The sequence below is a fragment of the Lampetra fluviatilis genome, chromosome 5 (assembly GCF_964198595.1).
Source record: "Lampetra fluviatilis chromosome 5, kcLamFluv1.1, whole genome shotgun sequence".
Lineage (NCBI taxonomy): Eukaryota > Metazoa > Chordata > Hyperoartia > Petromyzontiformes > Petromyzontidae > Lampetra > Lampetra fluviatilis.
Window position 1 is genome coordinate 21,607,074 of NC_136279.1, and position 22,294 is coordinate 21,629,367.

The following is a 22,294-nucleotide window of genomic DNA, read 5'->3' on the forward strand; positions in this document are numbered from 1 at the left end:
CAAACTACAAATATACAGCAGCAGGCGTCACGGTCGGGATCGATCCCACGACCTCATGTACACCAGGCGAGGTAATTAACATCTCCGAGCCACCGCGGTACCCCTACTACAAACACGCGTGCCCACGGCGTCCAAAGAGGCCTGCTTCTGCGCCGTGATCCAGATGGGGAGGTTCCACCATGGGTGGAAAAAACCCGATTTTTCCAGCGGCAGGCATTGGGTTTTTTCTTTAATACAATTAAACCCGATTTCGGGGGAATTAAAACCTGGTTTAATGAATACGAAACTCTGATCCAAGGCTTAGGCTGCTTCCTCGTCGGTGCTGCTATCGTACTCGGGGCCATCGGGCACGGGGTAGTCGTAGAATGGGCAGGTTGGTCTTGATGAACACGAGCTTCTCCACAATCGTGGGCGCCAGTGAGTTCCTTGGCTTGGAATGGATGAAGCCCATCGTTGAGAAGTTGGCGAAGTGCGGTTCTGCAATTAGAACCAATTAAACCGGATTTCTCCCAATCTCAGATGATCGGGTTTAATATAAAAAGACAATTAAACCCGATTGTAAAAACCCGACTGTGCCACCCTTGGGTTCCACCACTCAGAGCGCAGCTGCGTCGCCTGGATGCTGCGTTTTTCTCAGGTTCTACGGATCGAGCAGCAAATTGTGAACGACGCCGTGAGACTCCGGGTGTCTCCATGTACGCGCGGCGCACACAGACAAAGATAAAGGTCCCCCGCATAGCCTGAAAAGATTGTCGGGGCAAGTGCTGTTTTGCAAGCACCTACGAAGGCCGGCACGGCATACGAAGTGGGTGGGTGGCCAGCACCACGCCGGGCCGCCTTTGTCTCCCCAGTGGCGATATTTACACACCGCACCAGGTACTCATTTGAGGCTGAGTCGACCTAGGGGAGGTCCATGACCGGTTCAGATAATCGTCACTGGCGTTGGCCGTGAGCGGGAATCGAACTCGGGTCTCCAGGTTTACTAGTTCAGCGCGCTAACCGCTACACTACCGTTCCCCAGGCACACACACGCGCACACACGCGCACACACACGCACATGCACGCACACACACACGCATACGTCAACCAGTCATATTCGCGTACTGACGCTTGACAGCGGGAGCATCGTTTACGACAACAGCATCAATTCTTCAGGAACGCGACATCCCGACTTTACATATATAATGCTGTCAGTTCTGCTGCAACGCCGCGTGTTTTCGTGACGCGAACTGGATATAACGCGCTGCATGTATTTGGGAACGCATTTTTTATAACGCGGATGCGAGCTGGATAGAAGGCGATTGAGTGAACGCAACTACGAGAAGGAACAAGCGGCCGTACAGCTGAATCGGCGTAGCATCACACAAGGCACTGGGATGCTGCTGCATTCTTCTAAAAGTTGTCCATGCGCCTCAGTCTTTGTTCAGCCTGCGTACGCATCTCACGTGTTATCGCCGACTTGCTTGACCCTATATTATACATTTTTAAAAAAATATTAATGTGATTTTTCAATAATGCGGTGTTTTTCAGGAACGCAACTACCGCGTTAAAGGACAGACTCTAATAATGGTAATAAAACGTCTTTCTGCGTAACTAGCAAGCACATTGCCCATATATTCGTGGCTCGGAAAGCCAACTAATTCACAGACCAGTATTTATCGAGAGTGCGTTGTTGTGGGTAGTTTTAAAATTGGACTAATTAGAAACGTAAACCTTATCACATATTTGTGTTGCTATGATGAAGAGGAGGATGCTAAATCTTAGTCGGACACGAAGAGTGACAAACGTAGACGTGAGAAAGAGGCTGAACATAGCAGAGGACTTGATGCAAGTGGTAATGAGAAGGAAACTGAGCTTAATCTTGATTTGAAGCTTTCGTGACTGCAGGAATCCATACTCTTTGATTCTGTCGGTAAAGTCACGTGGGAAGAATAAATATTAAATACAAATAAAATAAAAATAAATAAAATATTTCTACCTACGTGACTTAACCGAAAGAACCAAAGAGTATGAAACTGAGCGTGTTTAGGCACGTACAATATGCAGGATGGAGAGCGATAGGAACACCAACATTGTAATGATGGGAATAATGGTGGGAACTGGAAGAAGAGGAGGAAGAGCCTGGAGCGAATGGCTGGATGGCGTAAGAGATTGGTGCCAGAGAGATGCGGCATAGCCTCAGCATGTTGGCACGGGATAAAGGGGAAGTGGAAACAACTGACACACGTTGCGGTGGACACCTACGGGATTTCTGCCCACGGAGTTTGATGGTGATGATGATGGTGAAGAGCCGTTGGCTAAAAAAAAAGCCAGCTCGTAATGTTGCCTCGCTCAGGGCAGTGTTATCGACAAAAGTGACGTCTCCATCGCGCCGCGACCCCGATGGTGCGCAGGTGGTCCAGGTTCGGGGTGTCCACGTCCGTGTCGTAGTCCCAGCGGAATCCGTCGAACGAGACGAGCAGCAGCTTCTGCCGCTGCTCTCTGTGCGACGGCAGCGCGCTCGATCCCGACCACGCGACGCAGAGCGCGAGTGCCAGGAGCCAGCGCCCCGATCCCCGCTCTGCTCCCAGCGCCAGCATCGCCCTCGCCCATACCCAACAACTTCTACCTTGCACTGCATGGGAGGAAATCTGCCCTCACTTTTCCCAATAAACGTTTTAGGTGTTTTTGCGGGAACGGCACGGAATATATTTTTTTGGTGAACGGGGGAAATTATAAGCGTCAGTTGGCAAGGTTAGGTCCAAAGTAGTGTTGGAGATAAGATATTTGCATAGAATTTCACTATCGCTGGAATTGGCCTTGAGATTATACTTGGATTGCACAGGAGGTCGTTCCAGATTTCCAATCGCTGTATTTGTGATGCCGATGTACAAAGTCTCGTGCGTGCGTTCGTGTACGTTTTATCTTCCATCTGATATCACCAGACTTTGTGAAAAAAATAACAGAGCTTGTTTAGTCGTTGAGTTAACGGCTATTCCAAAGGGTATTGACCCTTGGGACACCACATAACACCTAACTTTTTGGCTACATTGCCTCCTGTCAGACATCGCGTGACAACTTTGACGCAGTCGATGTTACGGCGAAGAACGTGAGAGAAAAGTGAGAGTGCAATGATGAGCGCAGATATCAAGGGAGCTAAAGGAAGTTGAGTTTGTCAAGAATAAGAGGCGGTGATGTCGCCGTTGAGTGAGGAGGCAGTTCAACTAAACTAAACTTTAATTTTTTTTTATTTTACCAGGTAAGGCCCACTACCTATTTTGCAGAAGCTACATGGCCACAAATGATAGGTCAACAAAGTTGCTTCTCATCACGTGCAAATTTACAGCAGCCAAATACTCTCAACGCCGTGATGTTGATTGTAAATGTGGCGGAAAAACCCGAAGGACCCGGAGGAAAATCCACGCAAACTTCAAATATACAGCAGTCGTCGTGGTCGGGATCGAATCCACGACCTCCTGTATACCAGGCGAGGTAGTTAACATCTCGCCACTGCAAAGCCTTCAATAAGCGACCCCAAGATACGAAGGGTTGGGGTGGGGGGGAGCGTGAAAAATTTTACGTGTGGCCCCCATTTAAAAATCTTTATTCGAATATTTATTTTAGACTGGAGGAATCCGATGAGCTATGAAGCTATTTTTCACAGATGTCCATGGCTCATGTCAAACATGCCAAAGCCACTGCCAAGCGACTTTGGTTTTCATTTTGTCAGAGGGACACGAATGCAGTTGGCCTCACCGATTACCGCACGGCCCCGATGATGAAGCGTCCACGTAGTTACAGTGACCGGCGAATGGCTTTGGGAGGAGGTGCATGAGCCACTGGCTCAACGTGGCATGTTTTAACTCGCGCGTAGTTTCAAACATCCTCTGGCAACGACGTGATATCTCATAAAGTAATTGTTATATCATGAATCTCATTTGTTTTTAACATTTGTGGAAGAACCACTCTACCCAAGGTGTCTTAGAATAAGCCTATGAATCATTCATCATACCGCACTCGAAATATGATTCAAGGTGCATTCGATCATTTATCGCGTGTCCCCTTCTCATAAGCCTTACAAAAAAATAATCTCCGTCATACATCATCGTGCCAAACTCAAATATCACATGTGGAGCATGAGACTGCCTATCACAAATTTTGAGTTAAACCACCTTCCTCGCTTAAAAAAGAGTTATGTTTTTGAGGCCTCTCAACCCAAAGAATGAAATCACCAAAGTATGTAGCGGGAGTTGGTTGCACGATGTCAGAGCTCATTTGATACAATCTCTCTCCGGGGCTGCAGCGAGACAGCTTGGCGGGACCACCAGGAGGTTGCAGTCTGCGGATCGTCGTGTTGGTGATGACCTGTATGGAATAATGAGCTCCATGAGACAAGCGAGGTGCAAGTTCATCGTCTTAAACATCAGTGTCAAGGTTTTGAAATGGATAGCGTTCTTTCACTGGACGTCTCCCGATATGTGCTACACCATTTAGAAACACGCGTTTAGATTATTTAGATTATTTGGCTGCTATAAATGTCCACATGATAAGCCACTTCGTTGAGCTATCATTTGTGACCAGGTCGCATCTGAAAAAGACGCTAATAGCTTAGTGGGCTTTACCTGCTAAAATTAATGAGTTTCGTTTGACTTGCATATTCTTTGAGTGATTTGCCTACCCTTCCTATACTTTGCACTCCTATCGTGTTATGTATTGTTTGTTCTTATAACGCTCTGACCCGCCCCTACTGAACATCTATGAAAGATCGCTTCATAGCTCATCGGATTCCTGCAGTCATAAATGAACATTCTGTGTCTGATAACACGAGCGATGGCCTCGTATTTCCTTTACTCGGCAGATTGGCCGAGGGACTGCTACTCGAACCCCACCCGCAAATGCATGCCGGCCTGAGTGAGGAATGGCATTGCCAGAGTCCAAAATGACCCATTGTTACGACGACGTCTTGACGAACAAAGGAAGCTTTGAGTCGAGCTGCATACTCCCCAGATATTCCTTCAAACGCCGCGTGCACCCTCCACGGTCCACGCAGCCGGCCAACGAGTCGATTGTCGTAAAAACAAGACTGCTTTGAGCCGTTCTCCAAAGGGAAGCGGTGTTAGACAGCGAGCGGGCCTGGGAGATGCAGCCCGATGGCTCGGCGCAATACATCTGGCTTTATTGCCAGCAAACACTGGGAAATAGGAGTCGTTCGTGTTGATATGGAGCCCCCCTGATGCCATCAGCGAACCACTGCTCAGGGCCCCCTCCCCCCACCAAAAGCCGTGCTTCTTTCTGCATGCAAATCAGCCCCCGTCTCGCCGCGGGTGGAACGCGTGTGTGCAACGCGTGTGTGTGTGGAACACGCGTGTGTGTGGAACACGCGTGTGTGTGGAACACGCGTGTGTGTGGAACACGCGTGTGTGTGGAACACGCGTGTGTGTGGAACACGCGTGTGTGTGAAACACGTGTGTGTGGAACACGCGTGTGTGGAACACGTGTGTGTGTGGAACACGTGTGTGTGTGGAACACGTGTGTGTGTGGAACACGTGTGTGTGTGGAACACGTGTGTGTGTGGAACGCGTGTGTGTGTGGAACGCGTGTGTGTGAAACACGCGTGTGTGTGAAACACGCGTGTGTGTGAAACACGCGTGTGTGTGGAACACGCGTGTGTGTGGAACACGCGTGTGTGTGGAACACGCGTGTGTGTGGAACACGCGTGTGTGTGGAACACGCGTGTGTGTGGAACACGCGTGTGTGTGGAACACGTGGACCCCCCTACGCGGCCGCGCGCCCTCCCTCGCAGCGAACAAATCGAGGAGTCTGTGCAACCACGGGTGCTCATTCGTGGCTACATTCGCGGGGGAGATCTCGTGATTTGTTCTCAGGCGTATACCGCCGATGAGCGCCGTTGGCTACGTACGGCGCGAAAGAAGTTCAGCATGCATACATGCGCACGAACGTACCGACATACACACTTATTCATAATCAGTCTTTATTCATCCTGGAGAAATCTGACGAGCTGTGAAGCTCTTTTTCACAGATGACCAATGGTATTAAAACTATACATCAGGTCGTTGCTGCTGCACAAGCAAAATCATGGCACGTCTGTTTTTATTATGCGCTCCGGAGGAAGTACATTTTATTTGCAGAACGAAAAAAAATGCAAATGCTGCATATTTGTACTTTTGTGCAGATAGTAAACTGCTTACAGATGTATTCATACATTTTTAACAAACTGTAACACAAATATTAGCGTTGAATCCGAATCGTTGAATCTCACAACGTGCACGTTTATTTTTTTTCCCGTTAGCATATTACTCTTTTATTTGAAAGGCGTGAGCTTAAAGAAAATTGGTCGTTCACATCAGGGCAGAAGCAAGGAAGTGATGGCGAGTTGTCGTGGCAATCGTGGCCTCTGCTGACGTCTTCCAAACATTTCATGAAGCGGGCGTGCGGAGAATAAAGCATCAAGCTTGGTATAGAATTATCCTTATGGGTAATTTCCTAAATCATCGGGGACATCATGTAAATATATATTTTCGAACATTTTGACTGTTGAGAGCAGATCCTAAAAAAAAACAAAAAAATCACTGGCAATCGTTCCAATCGAAAACACTTCGTCATGTAAGTGTGCATGATGAACTTCTTTCGCACCATACGTTGCCGACCGTGCTAATCAGAGGTTCGGGGGAATGACATCCTCCTAGAGTGACACCTCATGTACCGTCTTGGTTGTGTTGTTTTTACTCCTGCCAAGAGAGGGCATAGAGCAAATGTTATTTTATTACAGTAATAGGACAAATGCACATTTCATTGCATCGCAGAGTTGAGAGATGGCAACAGATTGGGGAGGGCTTCATCCAGCAGTGGATGGATCACGGCTGGTGATGTATGTTACATGTTGAACTTCTTTATACCCAATCGTGCTAATCGATGATCAATGGATATTGCTTCCACTGTTTGCTCCACATTTAACATATTTAAAGAGCAGCATTTGCAACCAAAGTTCATCGTGATCATCGTCGTCATTGGCCATGGTCAATCCACTGCCGGATGAAGGCCTCCCAAATTCTGCAGTCATCTCTCACGTTGCAAGGGACAAGAACATTTACGTGGCGATGACAGTTCTGGATTTCACGAGAAATATCTTGCCGAGGTGACACCAGCCGCAGAACCCATTCAAGATGCGGGTATGTGTGAACAATCATCTGTGAGAATGGAGCTCCAGAATGTGTCGGGGTGGAAAATGAGAACAAGCAAGTTCAGCGCGTAGGGGGCTTTCGCGATCAATATTATCCATAATTAATTGAGGGGTTTTTTCCATAAATATGTTTCGTTAAACCTGTAATTAAATCCGCCACCACCACTCGACACGGCCGATTAGTAAGGTTTGTCACGTGACCAAAACGTGCCAATTAGTTGCTAGTTCGGCACACCTTTCGTGTCGGAGAGTAAACCCACAACATTTACAAATTCGAGTACTGTGACGTTTTTACCAGTGATTACAACCAGCCTCATCAGGCGGCATTCAAGAATTATGGATAAATCCTCCTGTTTCGGTTCCTAAATAGAGAGGGGGGGGGGGGCTGTAAATGTGATGCCATAACTGTTAGCCAAGTTACGAGTTCAGTACACCGGTGTGTTGGAGAGTAAACTCATAAGATTTACAATTCAGATAATTTGCCGGAAATTACAACTAGCCAGTTATTACAGCTAGCATCATCAGGGGTCCGAATTGTAAATGTTGTGAGTTTACTCTCCAACATACTGGTGTGCTGTACTAGTAACGAATTGGCATGTTTTATTTACGTAACAAACCTTTCTAATTATCTGTGTCAGGTGGTGGCGGGTTTAACGACACATTTATATTTACGCGATCTAACCCAAAAAAAAACTCGATTGTGGAGAATAAGCAATATTTTTCTGTTTTCATAAAAAAAAATCATTTTACCTTTTCCCAGCCCGTTTCGACATCGTGAAGACCGTTGCCACGATGAAGGCCAGGAAGAGACATGCGGCGATCGCTGTGAGAGCAATGAGACCTTCCCTGAGCCCAGACCTGGTGGGAGCTTGAGGGTCTGCGTTGGCAGAGTGCAGAAAACGTAACAAACGGAAACGACTTCAATGAGTTTCTCAACGGGACTTGTCAAAGGTAAAGCCGCATATCAGAATAGGCTTCACCCTTTCTGGCAATCAAACAGAAGGTGTCAAGATGTTCAAACACCAATTACAGACCTTTTGCAAGGCGCCAAGTCTGCATTAACTACACGTGCATGTGGCCAAACGTGCAATCAAACATGCTCTGATAATATACGCATTGTGTTTGAAACTTATTGGCCTACACCAGAGACAGCCTTTTTCATGGTTTCGTTTCACCAGTGTTAGACCAGAGAAGGCCAAAAAACGAACAGTACTAAAGGAAATGCAAGTGTAATAAATCCGCTCCGGACGATATCGTGTCTTTTGTCTTTTCTTTATTCGTTCTTCATTCCACAGCTCCCTCACACGCTGGGTTCCTATTCCCCCCCGTTACTCTCGTTCCCCGAGCGTGGCGTTCGCTCGCTGCCTCGCTCCCTCACACCGCTGGTTGACGGCGTGTGGGAGACAGCCTCCGGCCTGCCACGTGGCCGCTGGCGTGCCCGTGGCACAGACGTGGTCCCTCTTCAGCCCCTCTCCACACTGACCCCGAGCTATCTCTCTCCACCCCTTATTGCGGTTGCACCCGATTCAAGAGCTGAATGGCTCACAGGGCTATACCTAATAAATGAACTTGAACTTGAATAACACCTGGCCCACGTGATACCACGCAGCCAATCATCAGCCTCACCCCCTGGAACCTTCCAGATGTTGCTATGCAGCCACAGGGCTACGCCCTGGCTCGACGTCCCATTGACTGTGGGCTGAGGCCGGCAGAGCCCATCACCATGGCTCAGTTACCCCCCGGGTGCATCCTCATATTACACAAGTGTAATAAAGGATGTTGACGACACACAGCTTGGTCTCCGTCTCTGTCTTTATTCTTGTTATGCCGCTCACATTCCGCCGATCCCGACAGTGGACTGGCTGTTCCGCTTGCGCGCCCCGCGCGCTCTTCCCATCAGTCGCATTCCCCTCTGCTCCCGCACACCGTTGGCTGACGGTGTGCTTGGAGTCGTCTCTAGCCACGTGGCTGATGGCGCAGGAGGTGTCCCACGACCCAACGTGGTCCCACTCCGAGACTACGCCAACTGACCCCGAGTCTCTTCCGGATCCCCCTTATATCCCCCTCACACGTCATCCTGTCCACCATGCCCTTTCCGAACCTTCCAGATTACGCCCTTTGCTTTGCGCCCCTCCGGCTCCGCCCTTAGACTCCGCCCCTGATCTTCCGGGCATCCGATTGGACCGGAGGTGGGCGGCGAAACCTCACTTACGCTCGCATTACACAAGTATCAGAGCATCGGTAGCTCGGGTTGAGCAGTTATATTGTGGTGCCACGACCGCAAGCGCCGTGATTCCCCCCCCCCCCCCCCTGAGCACTCACACACACGTAGTGTCTCGGTGGGGAATCACCTGGCACAACGGGGTTTCATCCAAAGGGCCCCTAGGTGGGAAGTCCCACGGTTTCCTGGTGCCAGGAGATTGGCCGACCCTCCCAGGACAAATCACATCATTGCAGTGCCCCTAAATTGGCTTAAAATTGTATGGGCGCACAAAGGTTCACCGGTGCCAGCCGCAATGAGTCGCGCGTGACATTGGGGAGAGGGCTGGGGTGAAATATTAAGCGAGCAGGGCAGACGATGAGGGCGGGGGGATCCTAGCGCCACCGACCAAGTACACACTAGCCGGGTGTGTATTCGCCAGCCGGATGCCCTCCCAGATTAAACAGGGTGAGTCAGGGATTAATGAGTACGGGGTAGAGACTATGGGCCGAAAAATAACGTAGAGTAACGCTCCGTGTAAGGGCAGAAAAACGTTTGAAAATCACAGGTAGGCGCACGATTGGTTGCGCAGGATAACGTAACCCCGGATGGTTTTTTTTAATCAAGGGGATAAAAAGGGGAGCCAGAAACGATTCAAGTGAGATCTCCTCTTTAACAGTTTGGTCGTCAAGGCCCACTCCCTGCCGTCCTGCCTCCTCGAGCTGCTCGCAGCATCCGTGTGATGCCAGCGAGTGCTGCTGCGAGGCAGTGGTAGGCGAGGTTTTTTCATCATCCTCCGACTCTCACAGCGTCCGTGCGACGCTGTGAGTACGGCCGCGAGGTACGTGGTAAGGCGTGCAAGTGTTTGGGGACTTGGGTAGCAGTAGGCGAGGCTCTGCTCGCAGAATATTCCCTCCGGGCAGTGCAGGGTTTGCGCCTTGAATAAACGTTAGCACAGAGCATCGGTGTGGCACGAATGATTTGTGTGCAGAGCGGCTGCGTGGGCGGACGCGCGGTGAGAGTGAAGGCAGAGACGCATCACGGAACGCTCGTTGAGATAATCGCCTGCAGGTTCATGCAGCCGCTTGGCTGCATGAACGTGCAGTAGCGTATAGCCGCCCGCAGAAGCGCGCGTGTTCACGCCGCCGCTGTAGCGCTAATCCTGGTGCGGACGCGGATTTGGATATTAACTGCCGGCAGGCGCGCATGTTCGCGCAGCCGCTAGCGTTAGCTGCAGTGTGTGTTAAAAGGAAACCGCTCGAAGGTGTGGGTGCGGTCGTACAGCTGTGCGCCGCGTTGGCGTAAGAGTTGGCGTGTGCGCGTGTGTGGATTAACCCCGTGCGGCGGTGAGCCAGCGATTTAACTATGTCCCTCAGAGGGGGCGCTAACGGGGGGGGAGGGGGGTGGCGATTACCCGGTCGGCGGGGGCCTGGTGGGGGGGCCGATCGACGTGGTGGAGGAGGGAGTGGTAGGGGCGGACGTTGCGCCCCACCTGCCCCGCGAGAGCGGTGGGGTGGACGCCGGCCCCCACAATATCTATCAAGGAAACGGTGCGTGTGTGCAAGCACGTACGTATGTGGGGAGCGGTCGCGTAGAGGTTCGCGCACTACGCTACGAACAGGGCAACCAAAGTTCTATTCCCGCTCATGACCAATAACAGTGGTGAATATTTCAACCGGTCCCGGGCGTCCCAAAGGTCGACTCAGCCTTAAATGAGTAGCAGGTATTGTGGTGAAACATCGGCACGTGAGAGCCAAAGGCGGCCAGGCGAGGTATTGACCACCCACCCCCTCGTGTGTGCCGCGCCGGCCTTCAGAGGTGCTCGTTAAGAGGACTTGCCCCAGCAGTATGTTCGAGGCTGTAGGGGGGATTCTTTGTCTTTGTACGTATAAACTATCCCAGGCTGTGGGGTGCAACAAGCGTGACACATGCCCCATAGTGACATCTCCGCCAGGCCATCGTTAACAGTCGACCCAGGAGGCTTGCAAATTAGACGAACAGCGATGGATCAATTCCTTTAATTTGAATAAATTACCCCCCCCCACCAACAACGCATGCATCGTGCGAGATTCGATCGGTTTAAGATTTGTGCAAATTATAGGCAAACGAGACCATTGGTAAGCAATACTTGCACCCAATCACCACCCCGAATCGTGACAATTCATCGGGAAGCTGGGGGTGGGGTGGGGTGAATCAATACATGCTGACTGCATGAAGTAGAAAAAAAATATATAAAGCAAGAATAATATCCTTACTCTTCGGTTCTTTCGGTAAAATAAAAATAAAAAATAAAAATAAAAAATATTTTTTCTTTATAATCTAGAAAGAAGAATAAGATCCGTTTACTTAGATGTTCTCAGTTTGCACCGACACTGCCAACATGAAGTCGTTGACTGTGTCAGCACTTTTTCCCCCTGACTTCGTCGCCAGCCCGCACCTCCGATTGGCATGGTCGGCGACGTATTGGTGCGAAAGAAGTTCAATGTACATAGATACCCAACTCATGACGAGATTCTACATTGTCACCCTTTTACCATCCCATTGGAAAACTCACTTTGCTCAGAGCTTCAGGCATCTGATGATATTCACTGCTGCGCATAACATTTTAAATATATGTACAGGGTGGCAAATACATTTAAGATACATCGGGTTATTTAAATTATTTGAACACTGGCATGAACATTTATTATTGTTTATTCTTCAAGTTATTATCTATTTGTCTTCTTCCTATGAGGGTCACCTCAAATCCAAAGTTTAAGAAATTAGACCAAAAACCCTGAATTAATTGCGGCAAACAAAACATCATTTGTAGATTTACACTATGATACCACCTATTACTAAAATATAGTAATAGGTTTTTACCCTTTCAAAGGTTAAAACACCTATTACTATATTTTTCCACCGGTAAAGGAGGTCTCATAGTGTAAATGCTTACCCCGGGCTCTCAATACTCTGATAGTGCGCTGTTTTTGAGTTTTACGCCTTTTGGCGTCATCTGGTCCAACACCAATGGAGACTAGGCTCGAAGAAAAGCTGTCTCGGGTCTGGACCAATCAACTTCAAGGACAGTGCATATCATTATCATTATCGGAGTTGTTTCGTTTTGTTTGCATTTTGACTGCTTGTGTTGTGGTTATTGCAAACATGATCCCTTGTATAAAGGTGTCAGTTTTTGTACCAGTTGAAAGGGTAAAACCCTATTACTATTATCATATGTAGATGTTGGTGGTTTACTCTACAACACACGGGTGTGCTGAACTAGTAACGAATTGGCACGTCTTGTTTACCGCGACAAACCTTACTCATTGGCTGTGTTAGGTGGTGGCAGGTTTAACTACACATTTATAATTAACATTTATATCTAACCCAAAACATCTATTATGGAAAACATAATTGACGAATGTTCAAAGATCACATAGATGTAATCTTACGGAAGTCAGTTTGAACAATTGTTAAGATAAATTAAATAGCCCTACGTGACTTGTTACATTAAATATAAAAACCGAATGTGACCGTTATAAGGCCAAAGGCAATGTGTTTCTAAATAATGTAATGAGTTACTCGACTAAATAACAACAAACTTAACGCATTCATCAATAGCAATGTTGCCTTAAAAGAAAAACATTTACAGTGTATAAGAGGCCACGCTTTGGGGCAATTATCCTTCTAGAGGCCAGAGAGAAAGAGAGCAAAGTGGGTAATACTCTTTGGTACTTTCGGTAAAGTCACGTAGGTAGAAAAATTAAATTAAATTAAAAATAATATATCCCGACGTTTCGATCGCAACACAAGCGGTCGTCCTCAGGCGGAAAAAATAATCCAGCAGTGCAACTGCTGAACCAGCGAGAGAGCTGTTACAACAAGAGGTTATTTATGTGGCGAAGGGCAAGCAAGCGGGGTCTGAGCTGGAAAGGAATTCCATCCCCGCACGCAAGCACGGCAGTTGTGTTAATGAGGACGACCGCTTGTGTTGCGATCGAAACGTCGTGACATATTATTTTTAATTTTGATTTATTTTTCTACCTACGTGACTTTATCGAAAGAACCAAAGAGTATGGATTCCTGCAGTCACGAAAGCTTAAAATCAAGATGGGAGTGGGTAATATAAATTGAAGACAGCACCTTACACAATGGGGCCTGATAAGAGTTAAATGAATAAATGCTATTGACGAAGCTGCTTATTGTTTTTTTGTTTGTTGTGCTTGTGCCCCAATGCGACTGAAGCAGCAGTAGCAGCACCACCACCAAATAATTATTATAATCGGTCAATTAAATACATTCGTGCAATCCACAATACAATCCTGAAAATAACTTAACAGGAAGTGGGAATTACTCAAATAATTGACAATCTAAAAATATCTCCAGAAGATATTGTAATACTTGACAGTCGATGTTCTGTAATTATGTTACGCTGCTTTGTGCTGTAAAATTATTGAATAGATGTTTTTTTTTGGTCCGTACAAGTTAGGCCTCAAGATTTAAATAGGCACAACGCCCCCTGATGGACAACCCCAGCGTGCACGAGGCCCAACGTGTCAAATTAAAGGATTGTTGAAACAATAACAATAGGTTTTAACCCAATCAAATGATTGTACTGCTCCCATCAGCCACCCATCTATGAATTGGCGTCCGTGTAGCAAGAAATGGATTTGTACCGATATCTGGTTCCGCTATCGCCGTGTTGATCTCCATCACAGGGGACCGCAGAGTTTCGATAACACACTGGCACGGTTGGCTACATACGGTGTGAAAGAAGTTCAACGTACATACATACATACACGCGCGCACACACACACAGGTGCTGCCTGAGACATACCGTAAGTCGGGTTGTTGGTGTCTGCAGTGGACAAGGTGATGAGCCAAACCGTAACTTTACAGAGTTTCAACAAATGTTATTTTTTTTTTGCCGAGCAGCCTTCCCCCCTGCGCTCTTATCATTCCGGCTTTAAATTGCAGTCGTAAACAATGGCTCGCTATCCTCTACCGATGAGTGGGCCTTACCTGGTAAAATAAAATAGTTTGGTTTAGTTTTAGAGTCTTAATAAGGCTGAAATTCGTATACAGTTGCATTAGTGTCATAGTGTTGCCTAAAGAGGTCACGGGGGCATGGCTCTTTCGAGCTCTTGGCCACCGCGGGCTGTGTGCAGGATTTACGCGGGGACGGTGCTGTCATCTTGACATGCAAATCGTGCCGAAACATCCCATTATGCTTTTCGGTCTTGAGAGCACCTTTGCTGTGTATAGCAATTATTGTTGTTCGCATTATCGAACCGTAGTTTACTCCGCACAGTCTGGTAAAAGAGACGAGCGGTTTGTTTTCGGTTGTTTGGCACAACCGCGTGACGTTCATTACAAACGTGGGGGGGAACCACCAGGGAACCTTGAGAAAAAAAATCCATGTGACCACAGGGAGAGAGCGAGAGACACCGCAAATTCCAAATATACAGGAAGGCGTCAAGCCCTGGGATCAAACCCATGACCTCCAGGCGACGGAGTTAACATCTCCTAGCCACCGTGGGGGGGGGGGGGGGGAGCGTACCCTCCGCGCCATCTCCGCCGTCGCCGACCGAGTCGGCTTTTGTAGTAGTAGTAGCCAGAGAAGAAGCCCAAGTAGTAACATTAGCAGGAGTCGCGCTCTGCGAGTCGACGAGCATGTCCCGGGTGACGTCGAGGGAGCCGTTGTGCGGCTCGGGCTGCACCCCGAGCAGCTCGCACATGAGCGCGTACACGTGCACGCTGGCGAACGGCTCTGCCGCGTAGCCCTGACGGAAGCGAGGTCCGAAGGCGCGGAAGATGGTCCACATGTCCGACTCCGCGTTGTCGAAGCCGTGTTCGCCCTTGTTAAGCTGGAATATCATCCTCTGTCCGGAGTGGGGGGGGGGTACAGAATTCCCACGGAGCGTTTTCGGTTAATTAACCTCGTCAAGGCGTCCCTCTCCAACACCCACACACCACGTCAATGTCATCGCTGGGCAGAGCTCATCTCTGTTGGCTGCCCTAGGCCGGTGGTGGAGATTGAATACTCCTCAAAGTGGCAACCGCTCGCACGACAGCACGGGCGCTGTCGACGTTCCACCAAGCGGTCCTCATTTTATTGACCTCGAAGGGTTTTTTAACGTAAAACCCGACGATTGCGAGCGTGGCCGCGGCGAGAACTGCTCTCAAAATACATCGAACCAAATATCGTCACGAGATAGTTTTGTTGTTGTTGTTGCCATCTCCAGTTTCACGGCGGTGTCATCAAGGACCGCATGTGCACCACGAGGAGCCCGTGATTACGGCGACGCTCAAATTGATGTCGTTTGGTCTTTTCCGTTGTTGTTGTGGCTTACCCCATTGACCACGTAGCCGAGGTCCCCGTACATCATGATGGGCAGCAGTCGCCTGTGCTCCCGGTAGCGAAAACGTTCCGGGAACTCATCCTTCCTGTAGACGTTCAGCTTCGGGTGGGCGCCCTTCAGGGCCTGGTACACGGCCTCCTCCCTGCCCTGCTTGGGCTGAATCATGGCGAACGGCCCGTAGTCCACTATGGCCAACTTGACGTCCTTCTTGAAGTTGATGAACTTCGACAGCACGATCTCCTCCACGGCCGGCGCCTTCTGCGTGGGCGTCATGCCGTGGTCCGAAGTGATGATGACGTTCATGTTGCCCGTGAGGCCTCTCTCCTCCATGCTGCGCAGCAGGTAGCCCACCGTGCGGTCCACCTGCCTCACCTGCGTCACAATTAAAGGGGCCGTCCATAAATGACGTCACGCGATTTTGGACGATTTTTTTACCTCCCCCCCTCCGCCCTTCGTCACACGGCGTCACAAAAAGTCAGACCCCCCCCCCCCTCAAATATGACGTCACAAAGCTCTGCCCCCCCCCCCCCAAAAAAATATAAAACATGCTTCAAATCGCTTAAACTACTGTCATTCTAGTGCGTATTTAATGTGGCACTGGACTTTGATATTGTAGGAGAAAACATTTATTTAAAAAGTCGATTTAATTAAGTAGAACGTGTTGTCTATATTTATTTAAAGTGGCGCATTTTGATGTGACGTTATATTTCTCAAACCCCACCCCCCATCGTCACACATCGTCACAAATGTCTGACCCCCCCCCCGCAGGTGCGTGACGTCATTTAAGGACGGCCCCATAGGGGAGGGGGGGGGGTTAAGATGGATCACGAGTAACGACATCACATTTACCCCCCCTTCCCCCGCTCTCTATTTAAAAACGGAAAAAGGAAAATTTCGGCACTATTCTGGAATATCGCCTGATGAGGCTGGTTGCAATTACCGGGCGAAACGTCACAGTACTCTAATTGGTAAATGTTGTGGGTTTACTCTCCGAACACAACCGGTGTGCCGAACTAGTATCTAATTAGCGCGTGTTGTTTACGGAACAAACCCTACCAATCGGCCGCGTCGGATGGTGGCGGCGGGTTTATATCGACGGCGATCAAACCCAAACAAACAAAAAACGACCCTCCTCAATGATGGATTAAAATCGGTCGCGAAAGCACCCCGCAAAACTCCTCCTTGCGTGTTAAACTGCCTCAACCTTCTCCTGTCGCTCCTCCGAATCCGGCCCAAACTTGTGGCCCGCCGAGTCGGGCTCGCCGAAGTAGAGCGCTACGAAGTCCAGCTGGTCCAGGACGAACCAGTCCACGACGGTGTCCACGTTGAGCCTCCACTCTGTCTCGTTGCTGTAGTTGTAGCTGGACTCTTCCAGCAGCGACCTGTACACGGTCTGACCCTCGTACGTGGCCGCACCGCCGGGGAAGTGCAGAGAGCCGGTCTTCAAGCCCTGGGTGTTCGGTGTCGGAGGTGGTGGTGGGGGGTGGCGGAGAAGGGATCATTAGGAGTTTCGTGGGAGAAGACACAATGAAGAACAAGGCAAGGTATAGATATTGACTAAAAACTTTCGTGACTACAGGAATTCAAATTCGTTGGTTCTTTCGGTAAAGTCACGTAGATAGAAGAATACAAATAACAATAAAAAATAAAGAGAATTAAAATAAAAGTAATAAAAATAAAATTATAATAAAACACTAATGTAGACTGTAGCCTGGTTCTTAACCTCGGTGAGTGTACTGGGAGTCTATAATGTAGACTGTAGCCTGGTTTTTAAGCTTCGTGAGCGTATTGGCAGTCTACATTCGTTTATTTTTTATACACTTTATTTTTATTATTATTTTTATATCTACGTGCCTTTACCGAAAGAACCAAAGAATAAGCCGATGTATAAACATTGGCTTAGGGGTAGGTGTAACCGCAGCCAGAACACCGCACTGGGCTTAAAGATCCTGTCTGGAAGTGTCACAAAATTTGTACAAGAAATGCTCCAAACATAAATAAATCAATGGACGTTAACTAAAGCCCCGTTTTGAATGGGGATTTAACAATTTCTAGAATTGTGACATTGTTTGTTGGTTGTGGCCAACGATGCAAGTGTAGGATGACTATGAATCAGCCAGCATTGTTGCTCAACCTCATCAGATCTCGTAAGCTAAGCAGGTTGGAGCCTGGATGACGCTTCCACGGGAGACGATCATGTACACCCCGGCTTGTCACGAGTTCTATCCCCCCACACCTGCCTGCATATCTATACTGCACACCTTCACGAACTAGCGTAGCATGGGTCAAATGTAACTCCCAGGACACGCACAGCTGTGAAGTGGACAAAAGGGCAGTACACGCACACGTTGTTCGCGACGTCTGATGTGGTGCGACCCTTGCACCTGTGCACGGTCAACGCCGATAAACTTCGTTTTACTTTACCAGCTAAGGCCCACCGAGCCGTGTAGCTCTTTCTTTCAGAAGTGACCTGGCTATCACAAATTATAGCTCGACGAAGTGGCTTATTATCACGTGGAAATGTCTCGCAGCAGCCAAACATACTCAAAACGCAGGTTCATTCGAAATGTGTAGGGGGAAAAAAACCAGAGGACCCGGACAAAAATCCACGTGACCGCGGGGAGAGAGAGAGAGAGACATGCAAACTCCAGATATGCAACAGGCGTCAAGGGTCGGGGTCGGGATGGAACCCCACAACCTCCTGTATAGCGGGCAAGGTAGTTAACATCTCGCCACCGCGGCGCCCCTCCAACCACGAGTGCCTTCGGCGTCCACGGAGACCTGTTTCTGAGCGCTGATCCAGATGGGGAGGGTCTCGTTCCACCACTCGGAGCGCTTCTGTGCCTCGTGATAGCCCTGCTTTTCCCAGGGATCCACGTTGTAGAACTGGTTGTGAACCGCGCCGTGCGACTCGATGTGTTTACCTGCGAAAGATCAAAAGCGCGATCGCGTCACGGCCAAAATAGCCGTTGTTGGTGCCACCACAACCTCCACAATGCTTTCCACCCCTCTGCCATCGCCTGCGCAGCTGCTGCACTGGGGGAGCAACGGCAACCACCCAGACCTATCTACCCCCACGGTCTCCCACCACGTGGTCTTTGGTTTCCTCTGGGTCACCGGACCCGTGTAGACCGCTCCAATACCTGCCCGGAATCGCTCCTCCGGTTTGCATGTTCTCTCCGTGGCGGCGTGGATTTTTTTTTCTTTCTCCGGGTCCTCCGTTGTTTTTTTGTTTGTTACACTACACGTTTAGAAACACGCAAATGATGGGCCCACTTTGTTGAGTTATCATTTGTGGCCAGGTCGCTTCGGAAAAATAAGCTAATACATCAGTGGCATTTGCCTGGTAGGATTGGGGTTGGTTTAGTTGCATTTGTATGCGTTTGGGCGATTTGTTTACCTTTCTTATACTTTGCACGACTATCATGTTTTGTCCTGTTTGCAGTAACCTTCTTAACCGCCCCTACTCGACATCTGCAAAAAATAACTTTATTGCTCAACGGATTCCTCCAGTATACTGTATTCTGATGCTGCACCAAACAAGCATTTTTTTTTGCCGAATCACAACTGCAGTACTTACAGCATTTAACCTAAACTGTTTTTATTTTGCCAGGTAAGGCTCACTGAGATATATAGCTCCTTTTCAGAAGCGACCTGGCAATCACAAATGATATCTCAAGGAAGTGGCTTATAACGTGGAAATTGATAGCAGCCAAATACTCTATGAGCGCACTTTGATTCTAAATGTGGAGGGAAAAACTGGAGATCCCGGAGAAAATTTCACGCGACCACAGGGAGGAACATGTAACCTTAAAATATACAGGCGTCAGGGTTGTAGTTGAATCCACGACCTCCTGCATACCAGGCGTGGCATTTAACATCTCGCCACCGCGCCACGTTCTCTTCTTGACTTCTGCATTGCTTAGTTTAACGGAAACCCAAGTGACAGTCGACACCTAGAAATCAAGGTCAGTCTGTGGGGTCAGCACTGTAACTATCACCTGTAGCGCAAACCGTAAGGTCGCCGTACCAGTGACGAGGGTGTAGTGCGACGGAGAGGTTATCGTGACGAAAGGCGGCACCATGTGTCGAGCCGCGACCCCGATGGTGCGCAGGTGGTCCAGGTTCGGGGTGTCCACGTCCTGGTCGTAGTTCCAGCGGAATCCGTCGAACGAGACGAGCAGCAGCTTCTGCCGCTGCTCTCTGTGCGACGGCAGCGCGCTCGATCCCGCGCATGCGACCCAGAGCACGAGCGCCAGGATCCAGCGCCCCGATCCCCGCTCTCCTCCCAGCACCAGCATCGCCCTCGCCGGTACCCAACAACGTCTCCTAGAACTGCAAGGGAGGAAAGCTTGTTTTTTTTATCGATGTCATAGTCCGCGTGGATATATATTCGAGCAATAGACTGGCGCAAAGTCTTACGGAAGGAAGATAAGGGACACGACGCACTTAATGAGCTGCCGGTCATTGATAATGTCAAGGACATACTGCATTTTACCTACGTGACTTTACCGAAAAAACCAGTCACGAAAACTTCAAATCTAGATTGTGAAGGACGTGAGCATAAAGATCCCGCTCTTTCTCTGCGGCATCATCCCCCTCACCGTCGTTCCCAGGAAGGGCTGTGATGTTCGACTTCTTCTTCCGAGACGGCGCAGAATGGAATGTTTGGTGCGCAGGGATTTTAAGTGGCTGAAAGTGGTACAGAGAAAATCGCACTCTGGGGTGCAAAGTCTTCAGTTTCAGAGATGAGATAAGATAAGTACAGCTTAGAACAAAAAGAAAGTGGCAATAATTGTTTATCACTGTGGAATATAACCCGTTGTCCTCTGCAGTCGTTTCATCACCACAAAGATGAACCATTGCAACGTCAACATTTTCAACACGACTCCAAGACAGTTATAACCAGACACCACTGGAAGTTTGCAATGTTTTATTTTTGTTTCTATAATCAAAAACTCTTAAAACATGATAAAAACCAGCATTTCTTTTTGACTACAAAGAATGAGATGTGCATGATATGCAGTTCGTAGTTGACTAAATTTACAAGGCAGGGCCACAAAAGAAACATTTTTCCTTTTTGTGTATTACTTTTAGAGCCCTTAAAAACACACACATTCTCACCAAATCACCCATTGCATGTGTTCTATGTACATTGCACGTGTAAAAACTTTAAAATCCACCTGCTTTGCTTTTACATTTCATCATGTATCTTGTTTGCCAGTTACGCAGGCAACACGATACCCATTATCGCATACCGAGGCACGACGCGTCCTATTAGTTAAATTCTTAAAAGTAGCCTTCAGTGCATTCATGCAATTCAGCATGATTTCAGTAGCACTTTTTTTCAACAGTCACGAATAAAGAGTTACAGAGCATAGCCAAACGGGCCCGAAATTTGTCGCGCGCGTTAATGCCACCCCCTGTCGCCAAGTGAAACCGGTTTCCGATATATTTCAGATGAACATACCACGTTCAAAACAAGGCAAACTGTTTACAGATTTAAATAAACTGTATTATATGTAAACACAACTGCGACATTGTTGACGGGTTGCGCCGTCTTGAATAGTTTACGCCTCGCAAACTTTTCCTCGTAACTGCGAGCACGCCATAAAAGCTGCTTTTATATTTTACAACACCTACGCTCGTAATATTAAAGTTGACAGAAACTGGAGTTCTTCGTGAGCCAAGCACACTCATGGTTTCCTAAAATTTAGAGTACTTAGTTTTTCATCGCAGAATATTCAATTAGGCAAGAATTTCCTTTAAAAAAAAGACTTTTATAATTTGTAAATGTCTGGATTTGGGAGTTTCCATTCACCAGCCAGGGAGGTAGCTATCTTTTCCAGTATAATAACATCCAAAGCCAGATGGGTGTTGATCCAAAAACAATTGCATCAGTGTAACTCGTTACAAAATCATAAATAGGTGTAACAGTCCATCTCACTTAAAAGATTATCTACGTGAGAATTCCTTGCTGCAAGGCGTCTCCTGGTGGCCTTTAGTGCGGTCCCCCCCCACAATACACAAATTGTGAAACCATCCCCCTCGCCCCCCCATCATCATCATCGTTCTGCTGTCAAGCATACAATGGTTTCAAAAGTGTGGCAGCCCTCACACTGATGATGTCTTATTGGCAAAAAGTGCCCCCCCTCTGAAAATTAAGGGAATAACACTGATCCACGTGATAACCCTGTTGATTTTCTTATTCATTTACAATCCAAAATGTACCAACACTTGGTTTCTCTAAGAAAATATGAAGCGTGTGGAGCGGGTGGGGGTGGTTTTGTGAGGAGTGTGACGCCAGTGAATGTTCTCTCTCATGCGGGGAAAAATCTTCCTTGTTCACAGGCGTAGGGGAGATGAGGGGCCTCTCTTGCTCACGTCTTGATCTCCAGGATGGAAGGGTTTGTGTCGAGGATGGCCAGGATTATCTTGTCCATGTACTGCCTCAACCGGAAGTTGATCTCTTCCTGCTCACGTAGCGCCTCCATGACCTGCAACAGTCGACCCACCAAATAAATAAATAACCAAAGAAAGAGGAAAATGGCTAAAAAATATATAGAGAACGCA

The 22,294-nt window shown here is 48.3% G+C and overlaps 1 protein-coding gene and 1 pseudogene across 3 annotated transcripts in view; both read right to left on the reverse strand.

Annotated features, from left to right (window-relative positions):
* The window catches only part of LOC144932345 (uncharacterized), a 32,322-nt pseudogene extending 12,300 nt beyond the window's left edge, over positions 1-20,022 (reverse strand).
* A 617-nt stretch (positions 20,023-20,639) lies between these two features.
* LOC144932754 (rab11 family-interacting protein 4-like) overlaps positions 20,640-22,294 on the reverse strand; it is a 33,420-nt gene continuing 31,765 nt past the window's right edge. For all 3 annotated transcript variants that reach the window (XM_078857170.1, XM_078857168.1, XM_078857167.1), the window contains exon 13: positions 20,640-22,218. In XM_078857170.1, the coding sequence (XP_078713296.1) occupies positions 22,102-22,218 (117 nt within the window). In that variant the 3' untranslated portion in view covers positions 20,640-22,101. The remainder of the gene's footprint in view (positions 22,219-22,294) is intronic.